The sequence below is a fragment of the Misgurnus anguillicaudatus genome, chromosome 24 (genome assembly GCF_027580225.2).
Source record: "Misgurnus anguillicaudatus chromosome 24, ASM2758022v2, whole genome shotgun sequence".
NCBI classification, from domain to species: Eukaryota; Metazoa; Chordata; class Actinopteri; order Cypriniformes; family Cobitidae; genus Misgurnus; species Misgurnus anguillicaudatus.
In genome coordinates this window covers 27,103,162-27,119,154 of record NC_073360.2, presented here as the reverse complement: position 1 = coordinate 27,119,154, position 15,993 = coordinate 27,103,162, and the positions used below count along the sequence as shown (strand labels likewise).

The 15,993-nt window shown below is 40.4% G+C and overlaps 1 protein-coding gene across 1 annotated transcript in view; it reads right to left on the bottom strand.

Moving 5' to 3' along the window:
- Positions 1-482: 482 nt before the first annotated feature.
- The window catches only part of dchs1a (dachsous cadherin-related 1a), a 126,300-nt gene continuing 110,789 nt past the window's right edge, over positions 483-15,993 (bottom strand). The window contains exons 11-21 of the mRNA XM_055196909.2: positions 11,388-11,627; positions 10,486-10,611; positions 10,124-10,333; positions 9,140-10,006; positions 8,466-8,579; positions 8,144-8,355; positions 7,708-7,859; positions 6,716-6,846; positions 6,190-6,476; positions 5,180-5,318; positions 483-5,103 (exon numbers count right to left, since the gene is read on the bottom strand). Of these exons, the coding sequence (XP_055052884.2) occupies positions 2,507-5,103; positions 5,180-5,318; positions 6,190-6,476; positions 6,716-6,846; positions 7,708-7,859; positions 8,144-8,355; positions 8,466-8,579; positions 9,140-10,006; positions 10,124-10,333; positions 10,486-10,611; positions 11,388-11,627 (5,075 nt within the window). The 3' untranslated portion in view covers positions 483-2,506. The remainder of the gene's footprint in view (positions 5,104-5,179; positions 5,319-6,189; positions 6,477-6,715; positions 6,847-7,707; positions 7,860-8,143; positions 8,356-8,465; positions 8,580-9,139; positions 10,007-10,123; positions 10,334-10,485; positions 10,612-11,387; positions 11,628-15,993) is intronic.

Genomic DNA, 15,993 nt, shown 5'->3' with positions numbered 1-15,993 from the left:
GTTGAAAGTAACCAAGGGACTATTTTCGAGCAATGCGTAATATCACTACGCCTGCTGCAGCCATGCTACATCAGCAAAGTCACTGATTATTACGCCAAAATGAGAGTATAGACCTAACCATATCTCCCTAGAAAATCACAGCTTTTATATTTCCGTCGGTCTTAGTACATGATGTAACTACAGAAGAGTCAAGTTCCAAACAGGAAAAATATCGAAACTCCTTGGTCATTTTTAGCGCAATGCCAATGGTCCAATCAGATTCAATGGATCGTGCCAAGCCATGCCAAAAGTGCCAGCACCAGACTCGGAGATTAGCTGAATGGATTCCAAAACTGTAAGAATCAAATGTTTAACTCTAGCGGAGCTGAAAATGAGCATATTTTTAAAAAAGTGGAATGTCCCTTTAAATAAGAAATAAATCTGTAATTCCTGATAAGCATTTACAATACAAATTACACCACCAATTATATCAATGCCCTTTGGAGTACCTGATACAAAGGTAAAACAAATGCATGGCCATTTTAGGGACCACAGTGCTATTTGAAAGTAATGTAAACAGATTTATTCATGAACAGTGAGAAACATTTTGAGAAACCTTTTTTGTCAAACACTGTGAACAAGTGAACATTATTTATTTTCCTTCAAGTCAGCATGAATATAACACATTTCACAGTTAATACGACTGAGGATTTGTTTGTGTAAAAAACAAAAACAATATCTGCCATAAATAAAATGAAATAAAGAGGGAGAGACCCCTGGAAATTAAGCTCAAAAACATGATGGGCATCAATCTTACACCTATAACAGGTAAATGTTCTTCGGATTTTAAGGATGTGAACAAACCTATACATTACTTATTACAAGAATCATTTACTTTGAAAGGCACTGTGGATCTTCATCATTATGAAATCGAGCCTTTGTTAAGGAACTCAGAATAAACTTTCAAAAAAAAAAAATGCAGCATAATCATTTTGTATGATTTACATATTCTGAGAAAACACATCCTACGAAAACACATTTCACAATCACTTAAGTAAGGTAAAATGCTACACATTAATCTTGTCAATCTTTTGATCAAAAATTATGTGATGTCACCATGGTTTAGTCTGAAGTACTATACACTGGAGCAACAAAGCTAACCAAAACCAAATAAAATCAAACTATCAGTGTTTCAAACAAATACGGTTTCCCTAACAATATAAAAACAAAATATTGAGTAAAACCAATTATTTAACCACAGTTCTGTTTGAAAGATGCTACAATATGGACAAATAATACTTCCAGTTACTTTATAATGTTTGTAAGGCTTAGCTTTAATCATTATTTTTGTTTAACTTTTTAATTATTATCAGGCTGTTTTCTTGAACTGCCAGCACTTGTAAGCTACAGTTGTTTTACTTAAGTAACAAATAATTAGGGCTGTCAAATGATTAATCGCGATTAATCGCATACAAAACAAAAGTTTGTTTTTGCATAATACATGTGTGTGCCTTGTGCGTAATTATTTTGTATATATAAATACACACACATGCTTGTATGTATTTAAAAATGTTTTTACATGTTTAATATTTATATTTTGCTATATTTTATATTATATATAAAATAAAAAAATATATACATAAATAAATTTTTTCTTACATTTATACATGTGTGTATTTATATATACATAATAATTACACACAATACACACACAAATAAATTATGCAAACACAAACTTTTATTTTGTATACGATTAATCGCGATTATTCTTTTGACAGTCCCATCTTAAATGTACAAATAAACCTTCAAATAAATGGTATACACTTTTAAAATACCTGCAATTTTCAAAATCTAAATTTACAAAAAAAAAATTCTTAGTATGTTTATTTTAATGAGCTTCAGTTAAGCTCACCCCATTAAGCTTAAGAGAAGGGCAAGCAGCATGTAAATATAACTGTGAGAATTCTATAGCATAATCTTCCAAAGTCTGTGTACATTGACATTTTGCAGAAATTTTTATATAAATACTGACAATAAAACGTATTTCCCAAATATTTAAGAGCTTAATACTGAACACACTTTGAACCCATTAGAGTGGCAACTGTTAATAAACTAAAACAAACTCTCATAACCAACATATTGTCACGTATATACAAATATAAATGTATGTCAACAAAACACAGGTTATAGCAACCGTTTGACATGTGTCGCTTGAAAAAAACATCAGTACAAAAATATATAATACAAAAGTGTTTCCTCTTACAAAACATTGACATCAACAATAACTGTCCTTATAAATGTGCAAATGTTGGGCGAAAAAGTCATTTGATCTTCATGATCGTAAGAACAGCATTATATAATAGCCATGTTTTCAGAACTCAAGTCAATAAGTCTGATGAAGGGTGAAAAAACACCACATTCTGAAACCTCTGGCCAGCCAGTGGGGCAACATGATATTTAAAACTACGCCAGAGACATTTTTAGTACACGAGTCAGGTGAGAACGCTTTCTGGTGAGCAATAAGAGGTTATATTCTCAGTTCTGCTTCCTCAATGTGTTCCAATGAGTGCTCAGTTGTATTAAGAATGGACGAAGAGTGACCCTGTGTGACCCCAAAAGTAGAGATGGCTGGGGAATGGGCTGCAAGTGGTGAAAGAGAAGGCGAGAAATTCGGAGACATTGCTATTGAAGAAACTGAACCGTCATGGTCAATGGGAGATCTTCGGAGTGAAGACAAGTGGGGAAATGTTCGGCCTACAGCAGGTTTTGGCAGAACAGTTTTGGCCCCTGGGTGCGCTACTGAGGTAATAAGAGGAGGCGGGTCAATTCTGGGCTTGGGATCAGTCTTGGATTTGGAATGAAAAGGCCGCCGATGGCTAGGTGGTGCGTTTTCATCTTTCAACCGAGCTATTTCTGTGAAGACATTAGCCAGAGGCTGAAACTGAGGGCACCAGTCGAGGAGATAGTCCCAGTTGTAACTGCCCCTTAGCTCTTCGTCACTAGCAACAATTGCTGTAAGAGAACCATCAACAACAGGCTTACCATCCTCCGGGAATGCGTAATCTTTTGAATGTGAGATGCTAAGACCTCTTCCAACTCCGAGATATCCACCTCCTTCATCTCGGTATGTTGGCACTTGGCTTGATAATAGTGTCCCGCTTAAACTACCCAACTTCTTCCCTTTAAACCAATGATTCGCATCCATTCCTGGCTCACAAGAAATATCAGAGAGCTGATCAGCATCTTGCTGGATACCAGAGTCAGGCCCACGAGCGGATATGTGTTCCTGCATGGAGGAGGAGATGCTGGAAACTCGTGGATATTCATTGATCATCCGAATCTCATCATCTTCCGCTGCCTCTGCTTCAGCGGAGCCACGTCCACTGGAGTGGGACGGATCGAGCGACCCACCTCGTGTATAGGTAGCCCCCCCAGTCCCGGATTGGTCTGCTGCATACCCAGGAAGGGTCTGATGGTAGAGCTTTTCACTACCTGGAACTTTGGGTTCCTCAAGACTCTCTAGAACAGTACCATGGGTGACTATTCTCGTACAAGTCTCTTGTTCTTTGTACCTTTTGGATCTCAAAAGGATTATCACCACAACAATGATAATCAACACCACAATGGCTACTAAAGAAGCTGCTATAGCACTGGCAAGCACTACATTCATGTCTGTGGATAAGCCAAATGATGTATGAGTAACATCAATTGTGATCTGGGCAGAAGCTTTGCGTGAGTTTTCCAGAGGACTGTGGGCAATAACATCTAACGTCATCTGGCGCGTCTCTCGCTTGGACCGGCTTATATGTCGTTGATAGGCATCCATCTTTAGAGATATCACTCCAGTAGTTGTGTTGACCTCAAAGTACGGTGAACTGTTTGCAAGAGTGTAAAGAACAATGCCATCCAGGCCTCCATCCTCATCTTTAGCATTTACCTGTCCAATGCTTTGTCCTTTCTTTGCCCCCTCGGGTACACGAAAGTCAAAGTCTGAGTGGGTAAAAACTGGGTCATACTCATCTTCACCCATCACAAAAACCTGAACTGTAACTGTAGCCGAGAAGTTTCCTGCATCCTTAGCCAAAGCAGTAAAATTTAACTTGCTGTCCTTCTCGAAGTCGAATGAAATGCGGGTTCGCACTTCTCCTGAGGTTTGGTTAACTACGAAGAAATCTGTACCATTGCCTGAATACATAGAATACGTCAGCTTGCCATATGCTCCGTTGTCGTGATCAATGGCATGTAAAATGGTGACGAGAGCATTCTGTGGCTGGTTTTCACGAATGCTTGCTGTGAGTGTTTTAAGAGGGAAGTAAGGCCGGTTGTTATTGATGTCCTTCACCTCCACAGTTACAGGAACAAGAGCAAAGTGACCTACACCATTTGAGGCCTGAATGATGAGCAAATGCGAGGACTGTTGGTCACTATCTAGAGACCTTCTCAAACGAAGTGACCCATTCCACCGATCTACAGAGAAAAGCTCAGACTCGTCTCCAGAACTGATAAAATATTCAACCTCTCCATTAGGTGTTGAGTCCGGATCTAGTGCAGAAAGTTGTAGTATCTCAGTTCCTTTTTCTACCCCTTCATTGACAACAATGTTGTATTCTGCCCTGCTAAAGGCTGGTGGGTTATCATTGGTGTCTATTACAGTGATCAGCACTGGAACACTGGAGCTTCGCTGCGGGATGCCACGGTCTGATACAACTACAGTGAGATTGTAGGTATTCACAGTCTCAAAGTCAAGCTTGTCGACTAAGATCAGCATTCCGACTGTCTGAAATCCATGGCCTTCGAGAAAACGGACGCTGCTCTCTATTTGGAAGACGTTGCCGATGTTTCCACTGGCGATGGCAAAATCAAAGCCACAGTTGTCCCTAAATAAGTCCACATCCACCGCTTCCAAGGTAAGAATGGTTGAACCAGGAACTTCATCTTCCGAGACGGAGGCTTTATACTCGGTTTGATGGAAAACAGGGGCATTGTCATTGACATCTGATATATGGATCTGAACAGCAGCTAGGGCGGATAGTGAAGGTGTTCCACTATCACTGGCTTCAATCACCACCAAAATGGAAGGATGCTGTGGGTCAAATGTAACCTTCCGCTTGACAAAAAGAGTACCTATGCAAAGAAATTATATTTTAGATGCAAATACTGAGATTTTACAAAAAAGAAAACAAATGCAAGGACAACTCACCATTGTTTGGGTCGATGTAGAACATGTCCTTTGTTGAAACAACCCTGTATGTTATCTTTCCATTTTCTCCAGAGTCTTTATCTGTAGCAGTAACTGTGATGACCGAGCTTTCTGCTGGTGAGTGTTCTGCTAGAGTGACCTGCCAAAAAACAAAAACTGCCTTAACACAGATTGTTTGAGCAATACACAAAATCCACTGCAGAATCACAACAATATAAAATGTTCTGCAAATCAGTTTGTGGTCAAAAATGTTTGTATTAACACAACATTACCATAAAATCTAACCAGATGAGGCAGATAATGTGAAGTCACACAAAGTCATTAAAGGGATTGTTTACCTAAAAATTATGTTTTGATAAATGGTGTGGACACACACAGTTGACAGTACCCACTGACTTCCATAGTAGAAAAAAACAAATACTATGGAATTGGGGTGGCACGGTTCATGAAAAAAATCAAAACCGTTCGATTCGCTTGTCTTGGTTCGGAGCGTGCGTGCGTCGCACGGTTCGACGGTTCAGCATGGCATGTGCAATGTATGTAGCCTCGTGCCCTGTATGTGACCTCAGATAGCGTGTTTCCCTTTCGCGAATCGCGTGAAAGAAGAGGTGACTGGTGTGGAGGGTGAGTGCTGCAGGTCATGTTACGTGGGAGAGAAAAGGTAGTCTGCCCGGAGTTGGAGGATGCGCCAGCGTCGTATAAGTTATTATAATTATTTTCTTTGCCACATATTATTCATGTATCATAGCCTGGGTTTAAATTTAATTTAATCTTACAAGTTAACACACTATCGGGCGGTTTCCCGGACAGGGCTTATCCTAGTCCAAGACTTAAATGCATGTTTGAGCTGCCTTAATTTAAAATCATCTTGCACATACATATCTTGATGATTTTTGGCATAAAAAATCTTTAATTTTGACCAATCCACTGCATGTCTGGGAAACCGAACTAATTTATTATTTTTTATTATTAATTTCCTAAACTTTCTGATCTCTCGAAATGCTTTATACCTCATAAAGATCCTGAGAGAAGACTGGAGCGTTATCATTGACATCCTCCACAAGCACGGTCAGATTTGCCTGACTTTGTTGCTTGGAGTCCGAGGAGCTAACGGTCAACGTGTACCAAGTTCTCTCTTCAAAGTCCAGAGGTTCGGTCAAGGACACTCCTCCTCCATAGCGATGTATTCCAAATCTTCCCTGAGAGTCCGAGTCCAGGAGAAGTGAATAGGAAAGGGCTGGCCCAGAATCCACATCATTCCCTGTGACCTGGGTGATCACAGTTCCAATCAAAGTATCTATAGATAAAAACATTATAATCCTGCGTTAAACATCATTAATGTTTTCCAGTTGCATCTTTCTCTTCGTATTAAATTTTATAGTGACAGGAAATAGCCATTAAAGACTTGGCGAAAAAAATGCATGGTAATTGAGTCAATCTTTCAGTCTGGTGTGCCTCATTGCATGCCTGCCAGAAAAATAGGAAATTTAGCTCATTGATTACACTGAAACCGGGTTCACACAACAGTCAACTTACTCTCAGGGATTCGTACTTCTCGTGGAACAGGGATGGTGGGACTGTTGTCATTCAGGTCTACTATAATCACAGTGAGGGTAGCAGAGCCGGCCAACCGAGGTGTGCCTCTGTCTGTTGCCATAATAACCAAGCTGGAAAAATAACAGGGACAAGGGAAGAAGTCACTAAACAGTATTTTAGTGTAAGTATTTTAGCAAAACCAACAGTAACCATTCTCATCGTCGTTTTTCTATGTATATTAAAGGAACATGCTGACTTTTTGGGACTTTAGCCAGATCCCCAGATCCCCCAGAGTTAGATAAGTCCAGACATACCTTTATCATCTTCATGCGTGCCTAACTCTGTTTGATGCCCCCACCGCTAGCCTAGCTTAGCACAAAGACTGGAAGTAAATGGCTCCACCTAGCATAATGCTCCCAATAAGTGACAAAATAACGGCAACTTGCCTATTTATATGTTGTGATATTGTCACAGCGTGTACAAATAACAAGGTCATATGAGACACAGCCATCTTTTAACCGTATACATACTGGAAACTATATTCTCAGAAGGCAAAGCACTGCTACGTGGGCGGAGTGATTATGGTGAAAAGATTTGTGCTAAGCTAAGCTAGCGGTGGGTGCGTCAGAGTTACGGGACGCACAGAGATTAAAAGGGTATGTATGGACTTATCTAACTCTGGGGGATACGGTGAATAAGCTAAAGTCCCAAAAAGTCAGCGTGTAAGCTTATTATAGATTTTACTATGACTTGATCATACAAGTTTACATACAACTCAACACAAATCTACTGGCACTAAGACTTTTGCACAGTACTGTATATCTTTTATGTTGTTCATCTTTTCTAGCTTCAACTCTACTTCTACTTGCAAACATATCTTTGTAGACTAACTAATTCTTAGCTCATTGACAAAATGTTAATGCGGTCTCATTTGTAAGTCGCTTTGGATAAAAGTGTCTGCTAAAAGGAAAAATGTAAATGTGAGCATATACTTAGTTTGTGTCCAGATCTCTCTGTCCATGATGGCAGCGGTGGATATACTGCCTGTAACCGAATCGATCTTGAAGAGGTTGCTCATGGACGATGACCTTATGGAATAGGTCACCTGCCCATTCTGACCCTGGTCCAGGTCATCAGCCAGCACCTGAGAAAATTACCAGGGGAAATTGGCAATGAAAACACAGGCAGATTTGCAACAGCTGCTTAAACGAAACCTGAACCTCCGAGTGATGTTGGACTTGGAACTTCAAGTTTTTGAAATGGGAATCGGTTGTGGTTACATAAGACAATTGACACTATATTCTCATCACGGAATATGAAAACATGGTGGGAAACTCTTGAAACAAAAATATGCAAAACTATTCATGTTTTACTTTGCACCATAACAAAGAACTGATGATTGTGAAAACTAAGAAGAGATTACTTCACCTGAATAATAGGGTGATCATAGCCCTGGGCCTCACGAACGTAAGCAAAGTAATTGTGTAGCTGAAAGCGTGGAAGGTTGTCATTGACATCCTGCAGGAGAAGGTTGACTGCCATGAAGGAGCTGGAAGACGCAGTTTCAGCTTTGACCACCAGGCGGAGTCGAGGGGTCTCCTCAAAGTCCAGACCTGTAGAGCTCTCTACCCAAATCTCACCTGAGAAGATTGGTACAATTAATTAATTTTACATGTCCTTGTTTTTACCAATGAAAGACTATTATCACAACCAAATGATTTATATTTATACCAAGTCTCTAGTATCATACCGGTGTGAGGACTGATAGTGAAGGACCTCTGCTTGTTGCCACTGAAAATGCTGTAGTTGATGCCACTGGTAGAACCATCAGGATAGTGAGCCTGTATCTGAACGACTGCTGTACCTTTGAAAGACAAAACCACTCAAAATTAAATAAAGTCCTGAGTGTCAATACCACCAATACATAAAAAACATCCCCAGTTATGACTGTAACCCTTGCATCACTACGTTGATGCAGCGTGAGTTCCCTCGAAAGGGAACGTCTCCGGTTATGACTGTAACCCTTGTTCCCTGAGAAGGGAACGAGACGCTGCGTCGACGTAATGATGCCGAGGCGTTCCCGAAGCATCACTACGTTGATGCAGCGTGAGTTCCCTTGAAAGGGAATGTCTCGGGTTATGACTGTAACCCTTGTTTTCTGAGAAGGGAATGAGACGCTGCATCAGCGTAGTGATGCAGAGGCGTTCCTGAAGCATCACTACGTTGATGCAGCGTGAGTTCCCTGGAAAGGGAACGTCTCGAGTTATGACTGTGACCCTTGTTCCCTGAAAAGGGAATGAGACGCTGCATCAAAGTTGTGACACTTCGGGACAAAAGGGAACTGACATTTTTATCTAGTATTAATAGGTAATTATGAAATATTTGACATATGATATTCCTGTATTTGACAGTTTATTATCACACCTTTGGCAGCGTTTTCCTGCAGGCTAACATCTCTGGTGTTGCGAGAAAAACGAACACCTTGATAACTCTGTTCTCTGATGTACACAACCACAACTCCCAGAGACGACTGGGATGGGTTTCCCTGGTCCATTGCCTCCACAATGAGGGTCCGTTGGCTCTGGGTTAGTGCATGGAGCTTCTCGGTGGCCTGGATGGCTCCTGTCAAGGAGTTTATGGTGAACCCTTTGACCGGGTTCGCAAACCGATAAAACACTGAACCGTTTGCACCAAAGTCCTTATCTTCGGCTCTCATAGTAGCCAGAACCTTATGGTTGGAGACACTACTGCTTGAGACGTTTATGATCAGTGGGTCTGTGATAAAGAAGGGGGCGTTGTCATTTACATCCAAGATGTGGACGGTCACCTGAGCACTGGTGTTATGGGGGTTGGCGGCTGAGGAGTCCATGGCATAGACTCTGAAGCTGTAGGAGGAGACTTTTTCTCTGTCGAGGACTGCTGCTGTACTGATCCGACCTGTGTGTTGGTCCACGATGAACATACCTTTGGACTCCTGGTTCAGGAAGTATACAAGCTGGCTGTTGGAACCCTCATCCTGATCTGAAGCTGATACCTTCAGAACCAGAGAACCTTCTGGGGCGTCCTCGGATATCTCTACAGAGTAACTGCTGCTAGGAAACACTGGGCTGTTGTCATTCAGATCCAACACATTGATGTCCAAAGTGACGGTGCTTGTGAGAGATGGCGTGCCCTGATCTTGTGCCTCCACAGTGAGGGTGTATCTTGCTTTGGACTCTCTGTCCAAAGGCCTGGATGTGGACAGCACACCTGATGTCTTGTCCAAATGGAAATCACCAAAACGGTCGCCCTCTGTCAAGATTTGAAAGCACACAATGTTGTTACCTGATGTGCAATTAACAGTTTTTATGGAATTGCACAATTAATCACATTACAAGATGAAAAATACAACAGCATCATGAGACCCACCTGTGATTTTGTAGTGCAGCACCCCATTGTCTCCTGAGTCTTGATCTGTGGCTCTAATGGTGAAAAGTGTCACAGGCTCCTGGTTCTCAGGCACTTCCAGACTGTAGTACAACCTGCCAAAGGCCGGCCTATTGTCATTCTCATCCAGCACGGTCACACGCACTGTGGTCTTGGCGAAATTGGGCGGAGAACCACCATCTCTGACATAAACTGTTTATGAGAAAGATGGTTATAAATCGACCAGCCAAACATGTGCTCAGCCATGACATAAAACTGGCAGCAACTGTTATCCTAGCCATTAAACATATCTAAAACACATTCTCTGTTCTGAATCAGCAGATATTCTCTATCTATGGGAGTACCTGTCACGGCATAAACTCCTTGGACCTCTCTATCCAAAGCTTTGGCGGTTGTTATGACTCCTGTCACCGGATGGATGGCAAATTCATCCCCCACAATGCTGTCGTATGTTATGTCTCCATTGGTCCCTTTGGAAAAAGAAGAAATCAGTGAATTCCCTATCTCCACAGCAATGCTAGCGTGCATTACAAATAATCACATTTGTAGAGTAAAAAGCGACTGTGTACAATTTACTTTTCTCACGGAAAGGGTAAACACATTGGCGCACCCTGTTTTTATTTGTTTGTAGTTAATATTGCCGTTTAAGCGCAATTGCCCCTCCCCCTGGTGTGTAGATGGCGGATTGCGTGCAAAAGGCGAGCGATCTGGCACAGTGTCACCTGTTTACCTCGCTAATTGTTCATGGAGAGAAAGTTTATGATCCTTCTGTTTTATTTGCCCCTGAGTAAGACCAGGAGAATGCTGCGCCCCCCCTTCATCATCCCCTGGGCTGGCACCAATTAAAACCACACGCTTTTATTTTTGATGGGTTCGGCTCGGCTATGTTTTTTTGGGGGGAAATCTTAGCCGTAAACAGACCTTCGTGTCACGTTAAAAGGGCTGGATGTGACCACTGCAAACCTCACAAGGTGGAAATTAACTTTTCTCACGTGACGCCATATGCGTATATCTGAGAAGTTCTGGTCATAAACTTGTGTGGCATTAGAGTCAGAGATGCAGGGACCAAAAACAAAAGGTGACAAAAGTGGTAAAAAACTTTAGCTTTAAACATATAGATATTGCAAAACATATATTATATATGGTACTGTATGTGATAAAGGGAATATATGATATATGTTAAAAGGTACATATATATGTGTGTGTGTGTGTGTTTGTGTGTGTGTGTGTGTGTGTGTGTGTTTACCTTGGTCCAAGTCAGAAGCTGAAACCACCAGCACTGTGGTTCCTGCAGGCTGATTCTCTGCAATAAAAGCTTCATATTCACTTTCCTCGAAATACGGAGCTTCATCATTTACGTCAATCACCTGGATTGACAGTAACTGTGTGCTGGAGTGCTGCTGTGAACCGTGATCTTCTGCCACTATGGTCAGGTTATAGAGGTCTTGCTCTTCACGGTCAATTGGCCTAAGAATCGACAAAGACCCTATAGGGGAAATAAGCAATCTGTTATGCCACTATATGTGAGTAGTTGCTTGCTGTACAGCATTTAAACAGTTACACAATAAATGAAGCCATGATGTAAAGGGTTGAAGACTGAAGCCAAAACAAAACCACTTGCTTTTAACCAAAGCCTCATTCACACGCTCACACGACAAAGATTGATTTCCAGCATGCTGTGATCTTGCATATGATTTACACAGCACAGCACAGAGCGAGCTGACGCCTTTCTGCCGCGTTAAAAACGAGCGGAAGTCATGCGGTGCGTGCCAATAACATGCTAGTAGCAGATAAAGAAGAGTTTTCTTTCCATGCAGAACCCTCAATACCTGAATCTGCATGAGCCGTACGCGAGCTCAACTATCCGCCCGCAGTTTATGAGTTTTTTCCACAGAAAACAGAATGGGAGAATAAACAAACGCTCTAGACACGCAACCGCCCTGCCTGCCGTGCCCTGCTCAAATTTTGGGGGTGCCAGCGCCCTTGTCGTCAGCCCACCGCAAGCAAGCGGCGTTTCTATTGATCCAATCTCAACTGAATGCTTTTAAGAATCAGACGCAATGATGTAAAGCAGGACTATACGGGCACGATGGGAACCGAGACACTAGAGGGTGTTTTTGTTCTGTTTCAACTCATTCCCACTCTTCTATCTCCATAACACTGAGCTAACGTGCCTCCGAGGGCTTAATCTGGTTAGAATTACTAGCTCAAATATTTTCAGACAACTTGACTCCTCAGCCGTCATGCTCTGATAGCATGCGGAGAAACCGAGAGGAAGATTTTTCCTCTTCTGTTCTAAAAATAACAACAGCAGAGATGATTCCTACATTAGGGATTTATTTCACACTTCTAAAGTAAGTAAGGTTGTTTGTACAGACAGTATGATTTTTGTAAGGAAGATAAACGTCACTTTAGGGTTATTATGGTTATAGTCTCCCTATAGTCGAAATTTATATCAGTTAAAACTCATCGTAATAGCATATATAAGAGTTTTACCTGTCACAGTCATTTTTTCATGCTTTAAAACAGCTTGAATGTAACTTTACACCCTTGCCTCATTTTGTATGCGGATCTATAAATATGCAAATTAGTCCCCGCCTCTACTGAATCGCACAGGGGTGCATTTCCCGAACAATGACGCAACTTGCTGCTGAACCACCATAGTACAATGCATAGCTGTAGAAACGAACTACCTAGTGAAGACTGTTTTCCAGAAACGTAGTAACTTTGTCGCACATTCGTCGTTTGAGCCATGTTGGTTCGACAACCTAGTTGATGATGTCACGCGGGAGGTGGATTACTAATTAATCTGTTTAAATCGATTTAATGTCAGATTACTGCTGTAAATAATGTACATTGCATCGAAAGATTTTGTTACTGTGATTTAGTTATTTGTTGTTTAATTTCAAGATATTTAATTTATTTGCAAGTTCCCTCTTACATCACTTCTCCCAGGAATTCCCCAAGGTTTTAAAGCTTGTGTATATATATATATATATATATATATATATATATATATATATATATATATATATGTTTTCAAATAAAGCGCTTTAATTCTGTTTACAAACTTAAAGACGTAAAATAAAATCTTTATATATTTAGAATAATGGATATAGAATGTACTATATGTTTTTTGCTTATTTTATTCAAAAGCATGATCAACATAAGTCTACATATTATAATAACAAGGAGCTATGCTTCTAACAACAAATTTTCAATGCAGCTTGCCAATGTTCCTTTGAACCAAGGTTTCGGGAAACACCAAATCATTGAACTTTGTCAGTAATGACGAAAAGTTGTTGGCTAAAGATGCTTTTGGGAAATGCTATAGATATAAATATGTGAATTAGACCCCACCTCTACGCTTTTGCACTACCTCGGACAAAAGATATATATGTAAATAGATGCTACATTCAGCATGTTAACAGGTTACATCCATACACTGTTATCCACACACAAGTTGGGTAAAGGGCAATTTAGTATCCAGTTCAGCTAACCACTAGTGATGTCCAGTTCGTGAACGAATCGTTCTTTTGAACTGGTTCTTTTCAGTGAACGATTGGAATCAGTACACCTAATCGGACTGAATCGTTTAAAAAGTTTGTGTCTCGAGACAGCAATGATCCACAAGTTACTCACTTTCAGATGTGCTCGACAGTCATTCCGATTCTAATTAAGAGAGAGTAATCCGCATCTTAACTCGTAGAAGCTGTCCCCAAAAGTATCGCTGACTGAACCGAGACATGGTGAATTTTGTTGATACTGAGCATGCGCAACAAACATACTGGTATTCCAGAGTCACCGATCACTGAATCAAGAACGGTTTCTATCGGACGCGTCCGACTTGATGAGCCGTCAATACTGCGCATGTGTTACTGAAAAGCACGATACAGCGACTCTTGAGTCAGGAACAGGTTGCTGCATTTATGGAGTCACCAGTTCACTGATTTGAGAACAGTTTCTATCGGACACGTCCAAAGAACTAATCAAAGAACTGTGGATACTGAGCTAGCGTGAGCCAAACAGTACGGACATCAGTGAGTTGCTGTGCTAATACTATAGCCTACATGAACTAAGATGATTGACAGACATAAAGTAAGTTTATTTAATTTTACCATAAAACTTATGCGAAATATGCATGGAACAGTTATATTAAACACCGTTTTGACTAAAATGTATTTGTTAGGTGTGTGTGTGTGCAGTATTTTAAGTTGTTATGAGCTTGATCATGATTTCTGTTAAAAGTTTTTGAATGTGCTTTAGTTGGAATTTTTGAATTTTTTTATGTATTTACCCTCCTGGATGATAGAATTAGATGCCAATGACGTCATTACGTAAAGTACGTTAAAGAACTGGTGAATCGGTTTTTTGAACCAGTTCTTTGAAACGAACTGTTCGAAAGAACTGATTCACAAAAAAGAGTCGGACTTCCCATCACTACTAACCACACAGAAAGGTCTCCTGGACAAAGTCTTTGTCTGACTTAGCCCTTGCTTGAAGCAGAAACCATTTTTGCTGTGAGGCAATAATGATGTGCGATTGTGCGCTAACCCACTGTGCCTTCCTCTACACTGAACACACACATCTTAATCATGGTAACAATGAACAAACATAATTCTTTCAAATAACTCTAAATACAACATATAACTAACATTAACAACATAACAACATAAATAAAGCCAGGAAACCTTAAAACAGTCATCTTTTTAGTAAATATTAACCAAAGAACTGAACGTGTCGCAATGCATGCTGGGACCATTGTTTTTTATTGTTTGTATAGATTACTCAGTTTGGCAAGTTGGGTAAACAAGTCGGACAAAAAGTTAAATATCTAAGTGCAGTTAACAAAATAATATTTGTTAGCTGAATGATTATGCTTATTTCATTCAATAAACACATAAAAATAAATTGAACCCTTCAACAAAAAAATCTTTGTTCAATTTACTTAATTATCTTTCTTGAAAGAACAATGTTGAAGTTGGAATTTTTACAGTGTAGACTGTAAAAAATATGGACGTTGTGTCCGTGGCGTCACCCATAGGTTTCTAAAGATCGTTTTTGAAGCCAAAAGTAGGCAGTGCCTACCGTCGCCATCTTGGCGTCACCATGCATCACTCGCGGATATACGAAAATTGGTAAAGAGGCGGGATGCGGGTGAAGCTGAGGTGGCTGGTTGCTGAAACTACGCCCACCTAGCTCGACTCGAGTGACTGCAGTAGCTGTTCAACATCACTCAATTGGCCATGCCCTTATTATGCAGAACTTTAAGGCTTAATATAATTTAAACGGATGACTGGAAAAAATTCACCCCCTCACAGTTGTCATGAAAGGCAGAATTAGCTTTACAGACCAAAACACTTTTGTACCAGGCTGTATACACTTTATTTTCTGTTGTAAAGTTGGCCATTTTAACATGGGGGTCTATGGGAATTGACTTCCTTTTGGAGCCTGCCTCTAGTGGCCCGTCGATGAATTGCAGTTTAAGTCACTGCGTATTGGCTTCATCAGAGAGATCAAAAGGTTGCCACTTGGGAAAAACAAACACAGCAAGGCTAGTTCAAAAACAAATAACTCTTTTGAGTCAACGAATCACTCATTGACTCATGAACCATTTTAATGAATCATTCACTAAATCCATCACAGTGGGTACTGAATGAACATATGACTCTCGCTAAACCGTATGCCACCATAAATTTAGTTTTTTTCCAACTTAAAATGAACAGAGTTTCCATGTTCTGTTTATTTAACTCTCTATGGACTGCATTATGAAATGTGGTTCATGAGAATTAAATCAGTATAATTACTAACAATTGCACGTCTAGTTGAAACTGCACAACATTTTTGGAATA